This window comes from Mus caroli, chromosome 16, assembly GCF_900094665.2.
Source record: "Mus caroli chromosome 16, CAROLI_EIJ_v1.1, whole genome shotgun sequence".
Lineage (NCBI taxonomy): Eukaryota > Metazoa > Chordata > Mammalia > Rodentia > Muridae > Mus > Mus caroli.
In genome coordinates this window covers 15,395,611-15,418,605 of record NC_034585.1, presented here as the reverse complement: position 1 = coordinate 15,418,605, position 22,995 = coordinate 15,395,611, and the positions used below count along the sequence as shown (strand labels likewise).

The 22,995-nt window shown below is 42.9% G+C and overlaps 1 protein-coding gene across 1 annotated transcript in view; it reads right to left on the bottom strand.

Moving 5' to 3' along the window:
* Nucleotides 1-22,995, bottom strand: part of LOC110311252 (protein HIRA) — an 844,395-nt gene that overhangs the window by 785,936 nt on the left and 35,464 nt on the right. Inside the window, exons 8-15 of the mRNA XM_021184514.2 lie at nucleotides 20,940-21,107; nucleotides 18,466-18,579; nucleotides 15,662-15,732; nucleotides 15,094-15,199; nucleotides 12,146-12,361; nucleotides 10,505-10,590; nucleotides 4,726-4,920; nucleotides 2,582-2,743 (exon numbers count right to left, since the gene is read on the bottom strand). Of these exons, the coding sequence (XP_021040173.2) occupies nucleotides 2,582-2,743; nucleotides 4,726-4,920; nucleotides 10,505-10,590; nucleotides 12,146-12,361; nucleotides 15,094-15,199; nucleotides 15,662-15,732; nucleotides 18,466-18,579; nucleotides 20,940-21,107 (1,118 nt within the window). The remainder of the gene's footprint in view (nucleotides 1-2,581; nucleotides 2,744-4,725; nucleotides 4,921-10,504; nucleotides 10,591-12,145; nucleotides 12,362-15,093; nucleotides 15,200-15,661; nucleotides 15,733-18,465; nucleotides 18,580-20,939; nucleotides 21,108-22,995) is intronic.

Sequence of the window (22,995 nt, the reverse complement as noted above, 5' to 3'; positions counted from 1 at the left end):
AAAAAAAAAAAAAAAAAAAAAAATCCAGGGACCACTGACAGACATGACAGATGCTTAGTCAGCCATGGCTTCTTTCTCTTCTTCAGAGGCGGGACTCTGGTTTTCCGTCTCTCCATTGTCTGCAGGCAGCTCTGTGGTTTGCTGGTCAGCCACGTCAGCCTGTTTGCCCTTCGCTCCCCTCTTCCCTTTTATCTGCACTTTTTTGTCTGATGCTTTATCCTTTCCCACAGCCTTTTTTGGCCTTGTATCCACCTTGGCAGGGGCGGACTTGGCCAACAGACTCGCAGAGCATCTTGGGCATCATGGGAGGGCAGGGTGGGAGATGCATAGGATGCCAGATCTGTCACAGAGCTGCACTGCCTAGCTGCCATCACACAAACTGCTGCTATCCATAGGGGAGGCGGTGGGAGAACCCCTGTCATGGTTCTTATCAGAACTGAGGCCCACTCACCAAGAAGAAACTCTCCTGATGGGTACTGTAAACCTCAACAAAAGCCTGTGAGATCATCAACCCCACTCTAGAAGCTAAATGGATATTGATGTACCTACCAAACTGCCTTCTAAATACTTACACTTATGTTCATAGATCAGTGCTGCTGCCAGCCTTGATCAAAGACTCTTCTTGTACTGGGCAGCAGGAAGTATAATTGGTCAAAATACTGAGTAAAAGTGAATGCTGAATGCTCATCCATAAATGTGGAAGCTTAATCATACCCTTCCCTTATGTGTACAGCTGGAAGATCGTGCGAGACCTTGGGGACAAAGCTACTGAGGAGACCAACCCTCAAGTTCAATGAAACTGCCAATTCAAGTTAGCCTCAGCTTCTGAGTCAGCAAGTATACTACTGAAGAAAATGGTGATTGGCCAATAGAACCAATAAGCCACTCATGACAGACCTCAAGGAGCACAAGGTCTTTCCAGCTATAGTGCTTCACCACTCTCTCCAATCAGCATTTAGCTCATTCAGTCCAGAAGTCTCTCCATTCTTCCAAACAGACTTCAGTACCTTCAAATAAGCATGGGAACTCCTTCTTAACAACTGTCCTACAGAATATCTTCTGGGGGATTTCCTGCAAACGTGTGTGTCCTCTCCTAAGTTTTAAATTTCAAGGACTTTTCAGTAATCTATTTTTAGATGCCTGTACTTTTAATAGCAAATCTAAGAAACAGATGTCTAACCCAATGATTGATATATACATATATATATATATATATATGGTTTCTTCTCAAGAGTTTTACACTTTTAGTTCTTATACGTAGTTCTTTGATCCATATTGACTTAGTTGTGAGTAACTGTATCTTTTAAGACTTTAAGTATATCTACTTTATAATCTCCTTTTAACAATTCTATGATACAATTTATCAAGGCCTAATGTTTACATGCTTGACATCCCTGACATTTCTACACAACAGACTCTCTTTCTCTTTCTCTCTCCCTCCCTCTCCCTCACATCCCCCTTTTCTCTCCCACCCTCATGGTCTTTCTGTCTCAGTTCCCAGCATGCTGTGGTTATAGGTGTGCACTACCATGCCAAGTTGGACTACTTTAAGTGTTTTAAGTCTACCCAGGTACTGATTTGTTGGTGGCAATACTTTATCCTTTATCCTAAGCAGAAGAATGTCTCCAGATTTACATCTTTGACAAAGGCTTCCAGATATTAACACGAACAAAATCCTCTTTTGAGCTCATTTCCTAGTATAGTGACTTGTAGCTGGCACATGTAAAGTTACATTGACTCCAAGGATACCTAACCCTGGGACAAGCTCAGACGCTCCCAACTTCTCTGCCATGTTTCTGAGATACCAGTTGGGTTTGGTGCTAGCACGCAATTCTCAATGAAGCCCACCTTTTCCAAGTGGTTTGACCTTAAAAGTGACTCAGTTACAACACCTCCATGTCTCAGAACAAAGATTTTTTTGTCTTGAACTGATGTGGCCATCAATACTCAAGGTCCTTTGCTAGCCTGTCACCTAATATTTACAGTATAATTAAGCCCACTGCTCTGGATTTTTTTTCATTCACCCACAGTTTTTTAGGTGGTGGGTGCTGTAAAATATCACATATTTTAGAGATCTGGGTTTGTTTGTTTACTTGCTTGCCTTTTGCTTGTTTGGAGACAGGGGTAGTCCTCTGTGGCCCTGGCTGGCCTAGTGTCTACTCTATATGTTAAGAAGATAGAAGAAATAGTTATGTCGCATCAAGTCTGCAGAGTTTAGAGGGCCATGTGTCCTACCAAGACCTAACTTAAATCCCCTGTGTCTTCAGTCACCTCTCAGCAGACTCAGTGTAACAACAGCAGAGCCTTCTATTTTCCCAACCACACATTTGCTCCATTTCTCAGCAAACTCTGAGATCCAGAGTTGAAGAGTATTCTTGGCAGGTGGCTAGAATGTCAGCTCTTGTGCCTCTTCCCTTTGTCTCCTCAGACCACAGCATCCTCCCCACAGCACCTTCCAGCCACCTCTCCACTTTCAGCAGGCACTGCTTCTTTCACTCACAGAAGCCCCTGGAGCCTTGCTCTCCTAAAGGAGGCAGGATGCATGGTAAAGTCCCAAGGAGATACAGTAGCTACCACCTACCTTTCAACAGCTGTTGGAATCACACTGGTCAAGGAAGGAGCACCTGGTGTGGCTTTGGACCGTTCTGTGAACCGGGAATCAAATGCTTTCATGGGTTCAATCTTGGATGGGGTTGTTAACACAGAGGGTGACGATGCAGCAGGAGTAGAGGTAGCATTCATACTGGGGGAAAGATGGGAGATTCGTCAAACACAAGCAACAAAGGACTTGATGGTCTAGGACTTACATAACTTGGAGCTCATCTAAAGAAGTGTAAATATCAACCTTCTTTCTACAGATACAAGAAAACTCCAAAACATAGTCTACTGTGTTGGGGTGTTTTTTGTTTGTTTATTTATTTGTTCTTTAATGTTCATGCATTAAGATTCTGAAAGTCTATCTGAGAAGTTCAAGGGCAAATGTATTCACATTTTCCCTTTTATGTTTTTGAACAATTTTGAGGGTTAGACAATATACTGGGTCTCCATAACCTCAACACAGCATGTCCACTCAAGTGACACTAACACGGGCTCTGCCACTTCCACGGTTAACTATAGTGGAAGCCCTCACTAGGTCTTGAAGTCATGACCTCATCCTGCCCTTCATCTTCAGTCTAGTCCCCTTGGTCCTAAGTGGGTTCACCCATTGCTCACTGGAATAATGGCAAAGTCTTTGCACTTTCTGGAACAGCTTATCTAGCTTTCCTCCTGCTCAAACCTACCCCAATTCCTGAGCAAAACTACTAGGTCTTGGTTTACCTCATGTAGACTGCTCTACTTCCATCTGCCTACATCACATTCCCATACCAGATGCCTGGCAATCATCTCCAATGGCACTGTTTTCCTCCTCCGTGATCTTTAGTTGCAAGTCACAAAACACTGCTCACCTCTGGTGGCACCTGCCCTTCCCCAAAACCCCTTGCTTGCTTCCTGAATATCATGCTGCAACACCTCCTCTCTGATGTGCACTCACTGTCTGATGAGCAGTGACATCATGCCAGAGACCAGAAGGAGGCTGCAGTAACCCAAGATTTGTTTCACTGACAGAGAAGAACTTGTACTTATCAGTTATGATATTTACATTTGGGTTCCATTGCCTATTAGAACCAACTTCCTAAAATGCAAGTCCCAAAGCCTCTGTCTCCCCTCTAAGAAAAGCCCAGGGTACCTAGCTTAGAATAGGAACCCTGCCTTCCCTCCTCTTTTCCAAACCCACCTAAGGGACTTGAAGCTCTGCTTTTGCCATTGTCCTGGCTCTCAGCTTTCCCTTGATTGTCTTGCATGGGCTCTAAGAGGAGCACTTTCTATAATATCAATGAAATCTGCTTACTAAGCCTCCCAATGGACAAATTGCCTTGTCTGCAAAAGGACCCCAAGAGTTACCCTGCAACCCTGTAGATGCCTCTTCCTTATTGGAGGACAAGCACCTGGCAATCAAGGCCTTGTATATACTTGGTCCTTACAGTGTATAGTCAACAGTAGGAATGTGGCCCACGTTCACTCTTACTCTCCCCGAGCCCTGACTAAATGATGGACAGTGAAAACATGGACTCAGTAAATTTGATTTGAAGTGTGATGGGGAATCTACATGCTCACAGGATCATCCGGCAGGAATGGAGCATGAAACTCAGAACAGTACAGGCCAAAGCCAGAAATATCAGGCCATCGCAGGTCTAGGTCTGCTAGAAAGTAGGCTGATCCTGTTGCAGGAAGTATCTCACTGGCAGGTTCCTAAATCTTTGTAGCTTTAATCTCAGCCAGCTTCTGTCAAGTTGACACAGCCTCAGAGACTAACTTAAAAAAATCAAACAAATCCTCCCATTTAAGGAGGACCCTCATTTTAAGCATTTCTTCTCTGTTTTAGTAAAGTGTTCATGAACTAATAAGAGAATGAAACTCTTTTCTTTTTTCAATGATTTGTTTTTATTTTATGTGCATTGGTGTTTTGCTTGCCTGATGTCTGTGTGAGGGTGTGAAATCACTTGGAGCTGGATTTCAGACAGTTGTGAGCTGTGATGTGGGTGCTGGGAATTGAACCCAGGTCCTCTAGAAGAGCAACCAGAACTTTCAACTGCTGAACCACCTCTCCAGCCCCTAGAACGAAACTCTTATCCCTGGAACCTAAACTTTCCCCAAGGACATGGCTGGTCCTTGGTGTTTACTAACCTGTCCTTACTGACAGATTCGCCTGTAGGCCTGGCACTGGTGGCTGCCACTGGTTCTGTGCAAGGCTTTGAGGCGCCGAAGGAGGGGGTACTGGAGTCCAGTGGTAGTAGCTGCTGACCACTAGGAGAGGAGAGCATGGTGCCTGCTAGGGAGCTGGAGAGTGGGATGCTGTTGAAGAATGCCGTGGAGAAGTCCCTGTCATTAACAAGGAAAAGTAAATCAGCACAAAAATGTCGCATGTAGTTATTTTATAACTTCTAAATGACATTTTTCTGGGTCTTAAGGCAAGGGTAATTTGCAAAGTTAAGATTTTTTTAAAATGAAACACTTAATACATAATTTAATTGACTCTAAAGTAAACTAGTAATACTAGTAAAAAAACTAGTAATAATACACTGCTGAAGACAACCAGGCTGCTATCTGGTTATTTTTACATGCTGCCGAGCCTACCATGCACCCTGTAGCATCTATAGCGGCCTCCCTTTTGAGGGACTGTAGACTTTCTTACTAGAAGGGCATATAATTTACTTAACACAGCCTCTACTAAGAAGTAGGTCTACCTCCCTGCTCCTGAGACATACTACCCCAACAGGAGGTATGATGTAAGTGTTAAGGCTGAGGGACCTGGGGTAGAGCAGCCAGGCTAACTCCCTTGCCAACTGCAAGCTCCCACACTTGTGCCTCTCAGTCACTTTCATCCTGCCTCACCTGACAGTTCTCATCTGTCAAGTGCTTAGACTCTCTCCATTGGGTTAGAATTAGATCCCAATTAAAGAATATTGTGTAATGCATATATAGAGCACATAGTAGCCACTGAAACATATATGGAATTAAATTGTCTTGTACTAACCAATTCCTGTGTAATGTGGGACATATTCAGAGGAATGTAGTTAGTGTAGCAAATGTAATGTTGTTTTACAAATGGTTCGGGTAAGCATTTCTAAAGCTCCTTCCTACTGGTTAAGTCACAAGTCACTTAGGGGAGTGCCTATTTCACCACAACTAAAAGGTGTTTTGCTTTTTGTGCTCCTGCTGCTCCTGCTGCTGCTGTTGCTGCTGCTGCTGCTGCTGCTGCTGCTGCTGCTGCTGGTGGTGTTGGTTGGATTTATGGTACCAGGATAGAATCCAAGCTTTACACATGTACAATAACTGTAATATTGCTGAGCCATGTACCCATACTTCCATTTACTTTGATAAAAGGTTTTTTAGTAGGTGGGCAATGAACTCATTCTGTAGCCTAGATAGACCTCCTGAATGGGTAGTATTACAGGTCTACCCTGCAAAGACTACCCTTACAGTTTTATCAAATTTCTTGCTATCAGTCAATTTGATGGATAATAAATAGTATTTTACTACAGTTTTGCTCCAAGGGAACAAATGAGGAAAAAAAAAAAGGGGGCGGGGTTGTGGTTGTCACTATAGATTATAGCCTGGCATTCATTTATGGAAAATATCTTTTATCTCTGAGACTATAAAAGTATTTTTCCATGGAATCTTATAAAACTGTAAGCAAAAATGTATTAAGGCCAGGCATGGTAGTTCACATCTTTAACAGCAGCAATCAGGAGGTAAAGGATCTCTAGGAGTTCAAAGCCAGCAGGGTCCTGGCCAGCCATGGCTACATAGTGAGTGAGACCCTGTCTTTACAAATAAAAGTTTTAAGTGATGACAGAAATAAAACAAGCAAAAAGCTGCTAAGCTTTGTAGAGATTTCTACTTTGAAATTGGTAAAGAGGGTGAGAGCCAATGTGGTTTCTAGAAGTCATCCCATTTCTCATTTGCGGAATTGGCCAATGCCTCATTACTGACTGAGACACTACCTTTAAAATTCCCTTAAGGCAGGCATGGTGGTGCACACCTTTAATACCAGCAATCAGGAAGCAGAGGCAAGTGGAGCTCTGTGAGTGCAAAGCCAACCTGGTCTACAGGACGAGTTACAGGCTGGCTAGCAGGGGCTACATGGCAAACCATTTTTAAAACTCCCTTGAATGGGGTAGTGAAAAGACTTTGTTGATAAACTACTTCCCACAAAATCATGAAGACCTGAGTTTTGATCTCCAACAATCACATAAAAAGCCAAACACAATGCCATGTGCCTATAATCCCAGTGCTAGGGAGGTGAAGACAGAAAAGTCGGTGCTTGTTGGCCAGTCAGTCCAGCTGAATTGATAAGCTCCAGGTCCACAAAGAGATCCTATCTCAAAAAATACAGTAGCAGCAACTGAGGAAGACACACTATAACAACTGCCTATATACACACACACTTCCTTGAAAATTTGAGCCTTTTGTGGAAATTCATTTATATGCTATTGGACTGCCTACTCATCTGCCAGTCCCTCCCTGTTTAAAACTTGTTTACATTTTATTTTCTGGTAGAGTTAGTTGTCCCTAATCAACCCCTTTGCTTTTTTTTTCCTTCTGAAATATCTCAAATATTACTACTTCTTCATATAACTTAAGAATTACCTTTCTAATTCTGAAAATTAGGACTTCTCCTCTTGGTGCATATTAAATTTGTTTAGGAATAACTGGCATTCTTGATATGAATCACCTTAGCTAATTTCTAGCACAACTTTTGTGGAATTTTCTTTGGGACTCTCAGAATTCTCTATGTGCACGTAAGGTGAATACATGTGTATATGTACATGTAGAGGCCAAAGGTCCCATAACAGTTATCTATGTCTATTATTCTCCATCTTTTTCAGTTTCTTGGTTTTTTTGGTTTTCTTACCATCTTTCTCACTGAACCTGGAGCTCACCAATTCAGCTAATAAGCCCCAAAGATCTGGCTATCTACACACACACACACACACAGACACACATACACACACATACACACACACACACACACACACACACACACCAGTATCTGGGTTCTAACCTGATGCTAGGGACAGGAACTCAGATCCTCATGTTTGTGCAGCAAGTATTCTACCCACTGAGCCACCTCCCCAGCCCAATCCTTGAACTTTTCTTCACAAATTTGCATTTCTTAGTTCAACCTGGTAGTATACGCCTGTAAGTCCTGCTACTCAAGAGGAGAAGGTGCAAAGGTTACTTGTACCTCCAAGTTCAACATCAGCCTGCACAACACATAAGATGCTGTCTTTAAAAAAAAAAATCATTTGTGAATGTGATTTCCTCCTTTGTATTGTCTAAAGGAGCTGCTGCTGAAGGCATTACTTGATCTCATTTGTATCCAGTGCATGCATCACTCACGGATTTCTCCAGGACAGGATCCTGCTATGTAGCCAAGACCGCCACAAACACGTAACCCTCCTGCCTCTCCATCCGAAATGCCGGAAGAGCAGCACAATAAGCTTTATTCTTTTTTGTTGCTGTCTACAGCAACCCCAGTGATATCCCTCTAGATCAGAGAGCCTTGAATAATGACATATTTCATGGTCTCCTGTGAACTCAGTGTTGACTAACTACAAAAAGCCTCAAAGAGGAACATTAAATTATAATCAGGGGAGTAAAATGTCATTTTATTTCTATACGTGATATGAAAGAAGTTATTATATTTCTAAATGTGATATGAAAAAAATAGTAAAATACCAGCTAAAGAAACCTCTATTTTCAATTCATTGATTTTTGAAGTCAAAACAATGTTGAATTTTATGAAAATGCCCCTTAAGCAACTATGGAACCCAGGTGTGTGTGTGTGTGTGTTTGTAGGTATACCATTTGTTTTGATCTGCTGACATGTAGCTTAAATTATATTCCATAATTTTGAACCTCTTTACTTACCTAAAATACACCTTATTTGACTGTTAAATTAGATTTTGGTTTTTTGTTTGTTTGTTTCTTTGTTTTGTTTTTTGAGGTAAGTATGCTGCCATGGCTGGCTTGGAACTGCCTATGTAGGTAAGACAGGCCTGAAACTCACAGATTTCTGCCTTTTTCTGTCTCTCACATGCTGGAATCAAAGGAATGTACCACCATGCCCAGCCCTGACATCAGCATCTCAACATGCTATAAGGTTCTCCATATAACTGTATTATTTAGGCGTTTGCACTGACATCTAGAAAGCATATAGGTCTGAAATTCATTATGTTCTTTGTGGTGATAAAGTCTATGTTGTCCAGGCCTGAGCTCCAGTGTTCACCTTGCCTCAGTCTCCTGAATAGCTGGGACTGTGTGATGTAATATAGTCAAGCACCATCATTTAGATTTAAGTTTCCCTTTCATCTATGTACTAGAATGTGTGACATATTATTACAACTCCCCTGAAAAGGCTTCCTAATCTGGGAGCTTTAAGGAAAGCAAACACACAATTTCTTGTCCTGCAACACATCACTTTTAGTAATTATGTGCGTGCGTGTGTGTGTGTGTGTGTGTGTGTGTGTGTGTGTGTTTGTCTCATACTTTTGATTCATTTTTTTATCTGTGAATATCTCCCACTTATACTTAACTTGCATATTTGGTTTTGATTAGCTGATATTTTGATATAAAGCTATTTGTTTAATATAGGAACCAGGAAGTAAAACATATTTATTAACATAAATTATCAAGTTCTGATACCAGAAAAGTGCCCAGTAGTAGAAAGGTAGGTGACTCAAGACCAGCAAGGAAGACCCTATGTCCTCTGCCTCCTCACTAGGTAAAGCATGAGAAGATTCAATGGATCACTGTGCACCAACACCACCTCCTTCCCTGCTACAGGCCTACATGTCTATACCGGATTCTAATAAAAGTTAGGAAGTGGCCTTACCCTATAATGGGGGAGGGTAGAAGAGTGAGTCGCCTGTCTGAGAGGAGACAAGCAAGTTCTGAACATGTGTCTAGTACACCTAGCAGATAAGTGAGGTTAGCATATCTTATGCATGAAGCCTCACTAGTTATCAAGGGAAACAGGAAGACCTAGAACAGCTCATGGATGAGCAACTGAGAAATGTAAAGGGCAGTCTCTGTGAGGGGCTTCCTGATGCTCTGAGCTGATCACTGTGTGGGTCTAAAACCCAGACAGACACCTGACAATGGCTGCTTTCACAAACCTGTCATTTCTAGAGAACAATCACTACAAACACACATCTGACTGCAGATATGCAGATAACAGCAAATGTAAAGAGGTCATACCCCCACTCCCTGCCTCCACAGCGTGCGTAATGCATCTCAGAGCCCTACCCTCTGTCCAGCAATTCCACTTCAGGAACTGCCCATGAGGACAGTCAAGTGTGTGTTCAAAGATTAACATGCATAAGAACTGGATACAAAATAGAAGTCCACAGTTGAGGAGCTGGTTCATTAACTTATGTTGCACTCAGACACAGGAATCTGGATAATAAGCAAGCAATGCTTCAGAGGACTATTTATTTAGTGGATGAAAGGCAAGATACAGTAGCAAGTGGGGAAAGACTGAAAATACAGATATCAAAATGATAACAGAGGCTGGATTAATGAATGATATTTATCCTCTTTTTTGAACTTTCACTATCTTTCTAAATTTTCAACTATATGTCTTTCATAATGGGAGTGGGGGGAGGGAAAAACTGTTACAAAAGGAAGAAAGCATAACTTCCTTTTTTGCCCTACAGTACCTTGCCAGCAGCTAGGCAGAGTAGAGGAGCAGCAAGCGGAGACATTCTGGCCTTGGGTCACTCAGTTTCTACCCTTCCACATGTGTGGAGAGTATATGGAGAGCCCTATGGGGACCATAAGGCTTTGAGATTATGGGGGTTGGCCCCAGTCTTCAAGATCCTAACTGGCTAACTGACAACAGAAGAAAAGAAGACCTCCCCAGACAAGGCCACAGAAAGCTTGGTGAAGGAGTGAGTACCCAGTGTCCAGCTGTGCTATGCAAAGAGGCGTGATTCTCCTCCGACCATCTGCTGTCCGAGTTTCCACTTGTTTCTTCAAAAGATTCTGGCAAAGTAGAGTCAAATAAGTGAATACAAAAGTTTCAGCTAACCACATCCAAATATCAAAAACTCAAGCTGTCCTCTCTTTTCCCTTATGATGAGAACATTTAGCTCTTCTAGGAAACAAGCATGAACTATAGTATGGGTAGCCGCAGTCTCCATGCTGCACAACACAACTCTAGGACTTGGTGCTCATGTTGCCTTCCGAGCCCCTGGCACCCATCACTCTTCTCTCCGCTCCTATGAATTTGACTACATCTCTTCTCATCAGGCAGCACTTGTGCTTCTGTCTCTGTTTCACTGTTAGGGTGTAAGCATTAAGTGTGCATATGTCATGTATATCTCACTATGGTGATGAAAAATAAAGGCGGGTAAGGAAATGTATTCTAATTCTCCTTTCCCCAGCCTTGTTGGTACAAAGAAAGCCAACCTGCTGCCAAACTTAGACACGTTTACAAGACATGTTTTTTATTTGATACAGAGAAGCATCAAAAATAGAAAGCTCCCAGCTGAACTGGCTAAAAGAGCCTTCTTCCATGTCATCAGTACCAGACATGACCAAAGTTAGGCTGTAAGCACATGACATCTAACAGCCATTAGGTAATTCAGGGACCTTAGGATAAAGGTATGAACTTGTGAGCCGTACTCTTCTCACAAAGTGGTGACTTGCAAATCAACTTTATTTATAATAAATAAAAAATAAACAAACATGTCACTCTGTAACTAGAACATATTCTATATATAGCCCAGGCTGGGTTCAAACTTGCAGTGATCATCCTGCCTCAGTCTGCCAGGTGCTAGGTTTATAAATACGACCCATCATGCCTGGCTTTAAACTGACTTTTATCATGGTTTCCTTAAAAGGCATGTAACTGTGGTTCCCAATCAAACATTCTGACAAATTGACTTAGAGAGGCTTGTTGGCCTCTATAAATAAGCTCCTGAACAAGACTGCTTTCTCAGTTCTCAGTGAGATCCATGCCTCTGATGCTGCCTTGCCCCATTATCCTTGTCTATCAGTAAAATACAGGCTTCCAGAAGAAGGGGAACCCAAACTTCTCTAAGGACAAGTAATCAAATTTCTCAGAATCTACAAATTTTTTTTTTTTTTTTTTTTTTGTTTTTCAAGACAGGGTTTCTCTGTGTAGCCCTGGCTATCCTAGAACTCACTTTGTAGACCAGGCTGACCTCGAACACAGAAATCCGCCTGCCTCTACCTCCCAAGTGCTAGGATACAAGGCATGTGCCACCACGCCGGGCAGAATCTACAATTTCCTGGAGAGATAAGTAGTGAAGACTTGGCAGTTTCTGCAAAGGATAACCTCTTCTATTGCTCCCTGGGGAATAGAGTCCTGTGATAAAGGTTTATTAGCATGGGCTCCAGCTGGCTAGGGTCCAGCCTCATACTCACCAAATACCCTCTTCACCATCACTCATGCCCCGGCCCAATCTCTGTGTCCTGTGCAGACCTCCCGGTTCATGTTCCATCTGTTCACCCCCTTTGCCCTGTCTCTGGGCATGTGCTCAAGTCTTTTAGTGCCACTGGACCATGCCCTCACCTTTCTGATATCTTCTAGACTTTCCCCATTGACCACACCCGTGACTGAGGATGCTGAGCTTGTCTCCCTAGTCGTGGCATTCTTCTGGTCCAGCTGCTGCTGTTGCTGTCTCCGCTGGTACTTGAGCATCTCAGGGTTCTCAATAACAGCTGTGGAAAGCTGGGCCTCAGTCATTATTGCCAGGCTCTTGCCATAGGTAGACTGGTGAATTCGGCTCTGTTGGAAGCAGGGAGAGGTTTGACACATGGGTTTGAGTATCATCATGGCTGAAGTTGCCAACCAGCAGGTGCAGTATACTGCTCACTCTTCTGGCTCTAAGAGCAGAATAGCTCAGGAGGCCAGCTCACCATCAGTTCCCACTCGACTGCCAGTCACTGACTAGACATGTCTGTTAACATCCCTCATCTCTCACAAGATGTTACAACCTCCTGTACATCTACTGTTGGGAAGACAGTGAGACAATGACAATAAATCACCTTTTACACTGACTAGTACAAAACATATAGCCGTGAATACTGTCACAACTGAAATGCAGATTCCCAAATTAGTAACTTAAGGTTCTTTTGTTATACCAAGAACCCTAAGCACTCTCACAGAACCAACATGCTCTCTCTTCTCTTATGGATGCCAGCCACCATGGCAGGAGATCTCATGCAACTAGCATTGCCTCTAAAGAGCATTGGAGGCTTCTCAGCTCCCCCATCATGGTCCTTCTGTGCAGATCTCCTCCCAGCCCCAGGGCTTGATAATCCTCTGCCATAACAAGCAAGACAAGGACCTCAGGAGAAGAGGGGCAGCATCCCACAACACCATTTAAGCAGTTTTCATAAAAACATGCCAAGAAGCAGATCCACAAAAAGATGTGCAAATGACAGGGCTGTATCCTGCCCAGGAAACAGGGCCTAGAGTTAATCAGTATCTGGTATCTGGCTCATAGATGATGTCTAGTTAAGTCTAGTTAAGTTAGTAGGCAGCCTTCTTCTACGACAAGGACTTTAAGTCTCACTCCTGCTAGTGCCTAAGCAGCCCCAGGAATCTTCCCCTTCTACTGTCCTGTGTCCTGTGCCTCTCCCAAACCCAACCTCTGTAATCTCAAGCCAAATTTTGATCTTGGCCAAGACTTTTCTAGAGTTCCTTAAACACAGAGTCACTGTCAATGATCAGGGAGATGATAAAATACACGGGACTCTTCCATAAGCTCTCATACTGACTCTCCAAGAGGCAGAGAAGGGCCCAATGATCCTTGATGACAGGGATAAGGCAGAATGAAGATTCTAGGTCACTCAGAAATTTACTCCTTCTTTTAAAAAAAAAAAAAAAACACTGGCAGGCTGCCCCCCATTCCAAGCACAGTGCATAAGGTAGACTCCACCCCGAGGGATTTACATCTTAGTTGAGGGTGGTGGTGTCGCACAGTAGATTAAGAGGTAGCTTACCCCCAGCAACAGCATCACTAAGTGGATAGCTGCTGACCTGCTCTGGGCTTCCACAGAGCTCCATTCAGACAAATGGATATAATACCCCATTAACGGTTGGCAAAAGTCTGTCGGTAGAAAGAACAGTTTCTGTGTCTATAGCAGGTAAAGCAGAGCCTTTCCCAAAGCCCATACAGAAGTCCAGGGAGGCCCCATGCTCTGAGAAGAGACAGAGATGAGGGAGCCTGACTCAGAGGCAGCAGGCCTAGCTCACACATCCACTTTTATACTTAAAGGAAAAGTGGTCCTCACAAAGGGCCATGCTATTTTCTTAGGCTTGGGTACCTCACTGATGAAATAGATGAGACCTGCTTTATAAATGTTACTGTTATAAAATAACTCAAGTCCTTTCTTATGGTATCTAGGGAGAAAAGGTTTGCAGAGAAAACTTAAGGAGGAAAGGAGGAAAAAAAAACCACAAACCATGAAAGAGGGCATAGATCAAACACAAAGCTAAGAAGCAACAACAAGCAGATCTTCTAGTCCAGCTCCTACTTTTCAGCACTGGGTTTGGTCTCTTGGTGCAAAGACTCTCTTGGCAAGATTTCTGCCAAGTTTTAAACTTTACCTTAATTTTTTAATATTTTTTAAAAACTAAAAATGGCCAGGCAGTGGTGACTCATGCCATTAATCCCAGCATTCAGAAGGCAAAGGCAAGAGGACCTCTGTGAGTTTGAGGTCAGCCTAGTCTGTTGAGTTAGAGAATAACAAGAGCTACACAGAAAAACTGTGTCTTGAAAAACAAACAAACAAACAACAAACAAAAAAGGGTTCTCCATTGGTTGTCCTCAAGAATCCCTTACAGGTGGACTTTAAAACAACATGAACTGTGAACTGCGAAGTGAGCACAGCATTTGTTCATTATGTGGGAGGGAGGCCCCAGGTCTGACCCCCAGCATCTACAAGCCTTACTTTGCAGATTAGTGTTTGTTAGTTTATTCATTTTAAACCAGTCTTACTATGTAGCCCACGCTGGCCCTAAACCCTCTTCAGCCTCTGTGGGATTAAAGGTATATGCCACTGCACCCAGTAATTATATGAAGTTTAAATGGTAAATACATGCAAAACCTGTACGTGGGCAAGGACCTGCCACAGATGCTGACAGTGAGGACCTGCCACAGATGCTAACAGTGACCAGTATTAACTGTCACATAACTGCTGCTATGCCAGCATGGAACAAGAGGAGGAAGGACAGAACATAAATAAGAACCCCATGGAAGTGACTCCAACTCTCTCCCAGGGGTGAAACTTCCTTATAGCCACTGCTCTCTCAGCAAGCACAGATGCCCAATTTATTCATTGCTCCAATACTTATTCTGACATGAGTATTTATTATTATCTTTTTCAAAAAGGATTAACATAATCTATAAAAAGCAAACTATTTAGAATAGTTAAGAAATGTCTTCCACAAGAAGAGGACCCAATTGAATAGGTCTCAGAGCCAGTATCGTAGCACACAGACCACAAGCCTACCTTTTCCTCCTCACTCAGGGGGTCTCCGAGTTCATCCTGAGAGAAATCAAGGAACGCCACAGAGCCGTCCATGGAGCACACCAGGATACCCAACCCATTCAGAGTCCTGAAAGAGACAGCTGTCAGGAGCCTAGTGGACAATGTACCTGAAGCTGCCACATGGGGAGGCTCAGAGAATACTCTGATGGATGCTAGAAGCCTAAAGCTCCCTTCTGTGACCTCAGGATAGGGGCAGCCTTTGGTGCCCTTTAGAGCCAGGTGCAGAGAATCTTTTACCAAATTTTCTTAGTTTTCAATTTCTGTTTTCTGCTATAAACCTACAGAATGCCCAGTTTGTCCAAGCAGACATTTCCCTGTAACAAACCCTACTCGTGGTGACACTCTCACAGAACAGGCAGAGATGCTGTAAAATTCACACAGGAGCAAGGCAGAGATGTTGCTACCTGAGTAGAGTGCAAACTGCACCTTGGGGGTTGCCAGAGGAAGGTGACCAGGCTGCATGGCTGTAAAGTAGCCAAGAGGTCTCAGGTTGGAGTAGCCAATGCAGTGTAGTAAGAATCCATCTTACCAGGAAATATCCATGATGGACTTGTCAAACAGTTCATGGATGACAACCAGAGGCCGTTTCAAGCATGTGAGCTACAAGGGAAAAAAAGTTAAAATTAATGAAATCACTGAGAACCAGTCTATGCACTAAATTTAACCATCTTTATAAGCTCAGAAGCTTTGATGACCTCCACTAACATACAAGGCATAGTCAACTGAATCGAGATACAACTGCCAAAACCACAAGCTGGGGATACCAAGGCCTGACAGAAATTCACACACTGAAGAAGCTACAGTCTGGCAGGGGAACAGCTTTGTATTCATTCAGCAATTGCAAAAGCAGAGATCTACCAAGCAGGATGCACTTATTCATATGATGCGGGTCTCCCTTGTGCCATGGCAGATTATGGGAAGCTGACTTACTTATTCTGTCTTGCACCTGTAGCCTAGAATGTGAGAACAGAAGAGATACAGCCACCTGAGACTGGAGGAGAAAACTGGATCCTTTATTAAGTATCTTGGTTGTACTGGCTAGTTTTGTGTCAACTTGACACAGCTGGAGTTATCACAGAGAAAGGAGCTTCAGTTGAGGAAATGCCTCCATGAGATCCAACTGTAAGGCATTTTCTCAATTAGTGATCAAGGGGGAAAGGCCCCTTGTGGGTGGGACCATCTCTGGGCTGGAAGTCTTGGTTCTATAAGAGAGCAGGCTGAGCAAGCCAGGGGAAGCAAGCCAGTAAAGAACATCCCTCCATGGCCTCTGTATCAGCTCCTGCTCCCTGACCTGCTTGAGTTCCAGTCCTGATTTCTTTGGTGATGAACAGCAGCATGGAAGTGTAAGCCGAATAAACCCTTTCCTCCCCAACTTGCTTCTTGGTCATGATGTTTGTGCAGGAATAGAAACCCCGACTAAGACATTGGTCCACCATAATTCTATTCCCAAAGAACAACCACTTTGCTGGCATAATGATACTGTCCACTGTGTAATGATTATCCTTGTGTTATTCAAATGCTGGTTTTCATCTGGTTATAATCTGGACATGGCATTGTAATATGTATTCTAAGAATCTTCTGTCTCAAAGTTGTGTGAACATTGCTCCCCAATTATCTGATTGGCTAATAAAAAGCAGATAAGCCAATGACTGGGCAAAGGAGATAATAGGGCTGAACTTCTGATGCCAGGCAGGAGAAAGAAAGAGGGAGAAGAAGAGTTTTCACCATGAGGTAAAAAACCAGGAGCCACCATGAGAACACACAATAAGCAGAGAGAGCCAGATCAATGTTTAAAATGCAAGTATCTGAGAGATTTTGGCTGGAAAGTAGCTAGGTTAGTTTAGAGGATTAGTTACTGTGACCTAAAGCTTGTTGAATAAATCAAATAGTCTCTGTCTTAATTATCTGGGAGCTAGCCAGGTTAGCCACTTTTAAATTTGCACTAACACAACTTTGTCCATTTTCCCATGAAAATCTGGAGTATGTACACCCACCTGATCTCAGAATTTTATCAAACTAAGGCAGCACCCTTAATGGCCTGGGACAAGGGGGAACACAACTCCAAAAAGAGCATGCCATGAACTGCTCACTGTGAGCAAAGACCCAGAGTGAGTGTAAAGAGAATGCAACCTGGGTCCCTTCCAGCAACATATTTCTCTGTACAAATTATAATGCATATAGCCTGAGGGTAATATCCAATACAAAACCTCAAATATACTCTGCTTTTGAAGAAACAGTTTTAATTTTTGTTAAACTCGTGTGTGTGTGTGTGTGTGTGTGTGTGTGTGTGTGTGTCAGACTTTCAGCATGCTGGCATATACTTAGTGGCTAGGACCACAGTCTGCACTGCATGTGGAATTGTGTCAGGTCACAGAACATCAGCCTCTGATAAGAAATTTAACCTATCAAAGCCCTAACTTAGAAAACTGTCACAGTTCACTCTCAATCCATCACTGAATACATGCTGAGAATCTGCACAATGGACACTGAGTTGGGTCCAAAGAGGTTTAAGACAGCACCTCCCCTCCAGCATTACTGTTTAGCAAGTCTAACAGGGAGACCAGGATATACAGCCTTAACCATCAGTGTTATCTGAAGTGTCAAATGGATAAATAAATGTAGGTACTAACTAGTTACATAAACAAGTCAACATGGGCAGGCCAGGATGGCAGGTGGAACTCAACCTGGGCCTCACAAAAAGACCTTGTCTCAACTAAAACAACCTTAATATCTGCACACAGGAAAGCACTTGAACAGTTCATGTATGTTCATAAAGTTAAACCCTACCCAACATTGGGGGAAAGGGGGGTTATTGGTAAATACACCACACAAGATTTTCAAAACCCAATATGTTAAGTGAAAGAATTAACAACAACATAAAATAAATAAATAAATAACAGCTTTTACATTAAGTTCAAGAACAAGCCCAACTCATCACTGCTTTCATAAAGGTGGGAACAGGAAGTGTTCCAGGTGGTAGTGACACAGCACAAACATACACAGACAATTCATTTGATCTATGGTATATACAGACACAAAAAACTTCCTAGCAGAAAACAACACAGCATGCCAGCTATGACACTGACAGCTGAAGGAGATGGTCTTGGTGGGGTCAGGGTGTCGTCCATCTCTTGGTCAGGCCCAGCCTCAGTGCTTCTTCCTAAATAAGAGGAAAGTCTGTCTGCATGCTTCTGAAAAGGAGCTGACCTGAGGCACAAGGTGAGGAATATGCTGTGCACCATCAAAAACAATGGATCTCTTTCCTTGAAGTCTTCCAGAGTCTCTGTCTTCCCAGTTCTTAACCTACCCTACAACCAAAGCTCAGGCACTTACCCAGACAGAGAGTGAGCGGTCCTTGCTGCCAACAGCACAGCAGCAGTATGGGCAGCTGGGCTTTGTAGAACTCCCATTCTTCTGCTTCTTCTTGAAGATTTTTGGGTTGAATTTCTGAAGCCAAATAACCACAGTTAAAATAAGTAATCAAATACCAAGATGTCCTACAAGTACAAGTACCCAAGTGTACTGGGTAGTTTTTGTCAACTTGACACAAACTAGAGTCTGCTGGGAAGAAGGAACAGCCTCCATCAGACTGGCTTTTAGATATGTCTGTGGGGCATTTTCTTGATTAATGATTGATGTGGGAGGGCCCAGCCCACACCTAGGCAGGTGGTCCTGAGTTGTATAAGAAAGAAATCCTGTAAGCACACTCCCTGACTTTGCTCAATGATGGACTATAATCAGGATGTGTAATCCAAATAAATCCTTTCCTATCCAAGCTGCTTTGGTCATGGTGCTTATTAGAGCAGCAGAAAGCAAACTAGAACACCAAGCATCAGAAACACCAAATCTCCGCCCACAGACTCCAAGCTCAGCCCTGAGCGTGCATGATTCAGTCTTGAAAAACACAATGAGATACTTTGCTGATGATGCAAATGAAAGCTCAAGAAGGTCAGAAAATAAACGCATAGAATGGCAAAGTGAAGACTGAAGACAACACTACCACATGCTCTATTTATGAATCCAGCCAGCAGACAGGTCAAGGGAATAAAAGTTACTGGAACTGCCCTTTTCACTTCATCCTTTTTTATTTATTTCTTTTTAAAGATTTATTTATTGATTTATTGATTTATTTTATATGAGTACACTGTAGCTGTCTTCAGACACACAATAGAAGAGGGCATCAGATCCCATTACAGATGGTTGTGAGTCACCATGTGGCTGCTGGAATTGAACTCAGGACCTCTGGAAGAGCAGTCAGTGCTCTTAACCACTGAGCCATCTCTCCAGCCCTCAGTTCATCCTTGCCTGGCAGAGTCAGCAACCTCAGGACCTGAGGACAAGTTGAGCTTGCTAGGGGTCACCATAGCCTGCTCCCTGCATCCTTTTTTTCTTTAAATTAGTGTTTTGTATGTATGTTGCTGCACAACTTGCAGTGCCTGTGAGGGCCAGAAGATGGTGTTGGAGCCCCTAGAACTGGAGTGAGCTGCCACATAAGGGAAGCCAAAGAAACTAGCAGGAAGTCTTCTTCTTTCTCCCCTGGCTATATCTGTTTCTTACTGATGGACAATGACCTCCTTAACTGTCTGCTGGCATGGAGAGCTGATTCCCTGAGGTATCTCACAGATGCTTTAAGAAAGACAAGGCACACAAATGGATCAAGAGGGTAGAGAATCATAGAGGAATACATCTACAAGTAGAAAAAGGTAGCTTCTAAGAACCTGGTGTCAGATGTACAGAGAGGCTTTCCCTCCAGAGGAAATGACCAGATACTGGACAAGATGGCAAATTAATGTGTGTGTTCTGAGCTTGATCTTCTATTACCACTAGTTAGGCTTCCAAAGTTTTGTAGGTCCTGATAAGGTGAGTGTTACTTTCTTACAGAGCAGTTGGGTACCACATAAAAGAGAGACACAGTGATTTCAAACATGTCAAGAAGGCCCTAGTCTCGGCAAAATCCAACATGGACTCCCAACACAGTTTTAAAGAAGCAGTATTTTATTTTACTCCTAGAAAAATTTTAAGGTACAATGTACTACACTCGTTTATAATCAATTTAAAAAACATGCAATCAAAAGCCCGTTTGGATCAGGTTCTGGATGAACCTTCATGATCATCAACCTAGCCATCAATCTCTTATATTTGGTTTTTCTACATTAAAAAAATAAAAACATCCAGATTCTAAGAGGTTATTTGTAACTCCTTAATAGCCTGCCTTGGACAGTCTCAAGACATTCTAATTAAAGTCACCCCATGTTGAGCTCATTCTCTCAAATCTAAAAGATAAGCAAAGGCTCTCTGGATACATGGGCTTAGGTGTAACTTGGTGATAGAGCACTTGCCTAACATGAACAAAGCTCTGGGCTCCAACAACATTAAACAACAAAGACTGGATGCACACACTAGTATTCTCAAAATAGGCTGCTGCTGGGTGTAGGGAGAAGCATACCATTCCAAGGGTACCCAGAATGCTCTTTGTTCACAGGAACTGGGCAAGGGAGCACCTATGGGCAGACATAAAGCCTAGCATAGAGCTACAATATTCCTAAGACTAATCCAAAGAGATTTACTATTTTAGAATTTAACAAATATAAAACAATCCTACATACATATTCCATTTTACAAAAAAAAAAAGATGCACCATAATGTACTGACTCCGAGAGCCCAGAGCTCAGTCTCCATGAGACACAGTCTTAGAAAGATGTCTTTGGGAAGCTGACACTCCCTAAGCTCTAAAGACAAATGTAGATCACTGCAGATGGCTCAGGATGGTACTGACTGCTAGGATTTCTGAGGTGAGGGACACTCACCACAACAGTCACAGCTTTCCGGTGACCCACAAAGTCCATGTTGGTCTTCCAGCCCTCTCTTTCGATGATCTGAGCAGTGGGGCCAGAATTATTCATGGCATGGGCAGATACCAGGTAATGGCCATCAGGTGACCAACTAAGCCGGAGCACATGCGTCGTTCCTCCACACTGTAAATAAAATCTAAGCTTAAAAGAAGTTCAAGAAAATTCTCACCTTAAAGATAAATCAAACTGTGATTTACAAATGTACGTTCATGGGACATGCACCATACTTCTGCCTGAACCTTATAGTCTCTCCAAGTGGCACACCAGTAAGAGCTTTCTATCAAATGGGTATGGAAACTGTGACATCATCCACTACCCACTTACCCACATGACTGAACATAAAATATCAGAAAACAGAATATTCAAAGACCATTCCTTTAGGTTACCAGCTCTGCATGGGCCAAATCTATCTGCTTCTGTACAGGATCTGTTAGTCCCAGCATAGAGTATCCACTAAAATAAAAAAATGGAAAAAAAAAAAAAAAGTGCTACAGACACCCACCCACCCACAAGCCAAACTGGAACATGTGCCTGTAGTACAGGAGGTGTCATTACTGTGCTACCCACTCCCTTGAAGTTGTCTCTACACTTTCAACTGGTGAGGACACCTGCAGAGAAGAGATTTATATAGTCCTAATATACTGTAAAGAGGCATAGCATAAAGCCACTAGTCCTATACTGGCCTGAAGGTTGATGCAGGTATCCTTTCACAGACCCCTCCCAAAAAAAAGGAGGAAGAGGAGGAAGAGGAGGAGGAAATAATAATAATAATGAAAAGAAATAGGTGCAAAGCCAAGATCAGCTTGGGTCAGCCTTATTTCCTGGTCCCAGAGTAGTATAGAACAAGACCCAGTGCTGCCTCCTCACCCCTGTGTGGGAGGGTGCAAGGTCTAGGAACCACAGAAGCCCTGTGCCTGGCAGTCCAAGCCTCAACATAGATGTGATAGGTGCGGTAGCCACATCCTCTACACCAGACAGCTGTGGCAAAAAAGGTAGGGGAGGTAAGGTAAAATTTGGCATGAGTCCAAGCAGCTGGTGTGGGTTTGGGAGAGCTGAATACATGATTTTAAGTTTCATACTGCAACTGACCCTGGCCAGTAACCAAACACTTAACTGTCTCTGAAAATATCCACTCGGGTGTCCCATGCTTTTTGAAGCCTTCTCTGACAAAGCCCCCTTACCTAGACTGTTTCTGTAGTCTGGACACTATCTTCACCATATGCACAATTCACATGAATGTCTATATTTCCCACTGGGCAATGAGTATCAAGGGGAGAGAGCACATCACAATCCATTTCTGCTTTTCTATACACAGTACTGTTTTATATAACACAAGATACTTAACAGATGTCTAATCAATGACAGTCAACTCAGATTCCATATGAAATCAGAACGCAAGCAGACAGTAAAATACTGCAGAAACTACTACAGTCTGATCTCCCTCCATGTTGTATAAACTGTATTCTTCCCAACAGAGAGGTCAGCTGGCCTACAGTGGGACTGTCAGTAAACAAAGCAAAAGCACAACCAATAACCTAAGAGAGCCTCTTCTACTTGTGAACACTTGGGAAAGAAAACTCCCCAAGGTAAGAAAGCAGTTCACCCCAAGTCAAGCACATAATGTTACAGGGACAACTCACAGGTTTTCTTGAGCTTTAATACCTGTCACTAAATACTCTAACAAAACAAGAAATGGAACCAAGAACTAACCAATGCGATCGAGAAGCTTCTGCAAAGGAAACTATCAGCACAACAAAAGACAGCCTACAGAACGGGAGTCTTTGCCACCTATTATTCAAAGAGGATATTAATATCCAGAGCATATAAAGAACTGCAAATGGCTGCTGGAGAAAGGGGGACCGATTTTCTTTAGGAGTATAGCCACTGGTACCCAGGAGCCAGTAAATAACCCAACACCCATTTACGGGTAAACAACCCAAATTAAACTCAGAAGTCCTCCCCCCTGGGAAGGGGAGGAAGAGGGGAGAGGAGGGGAGAGGGGAGAGGAGGG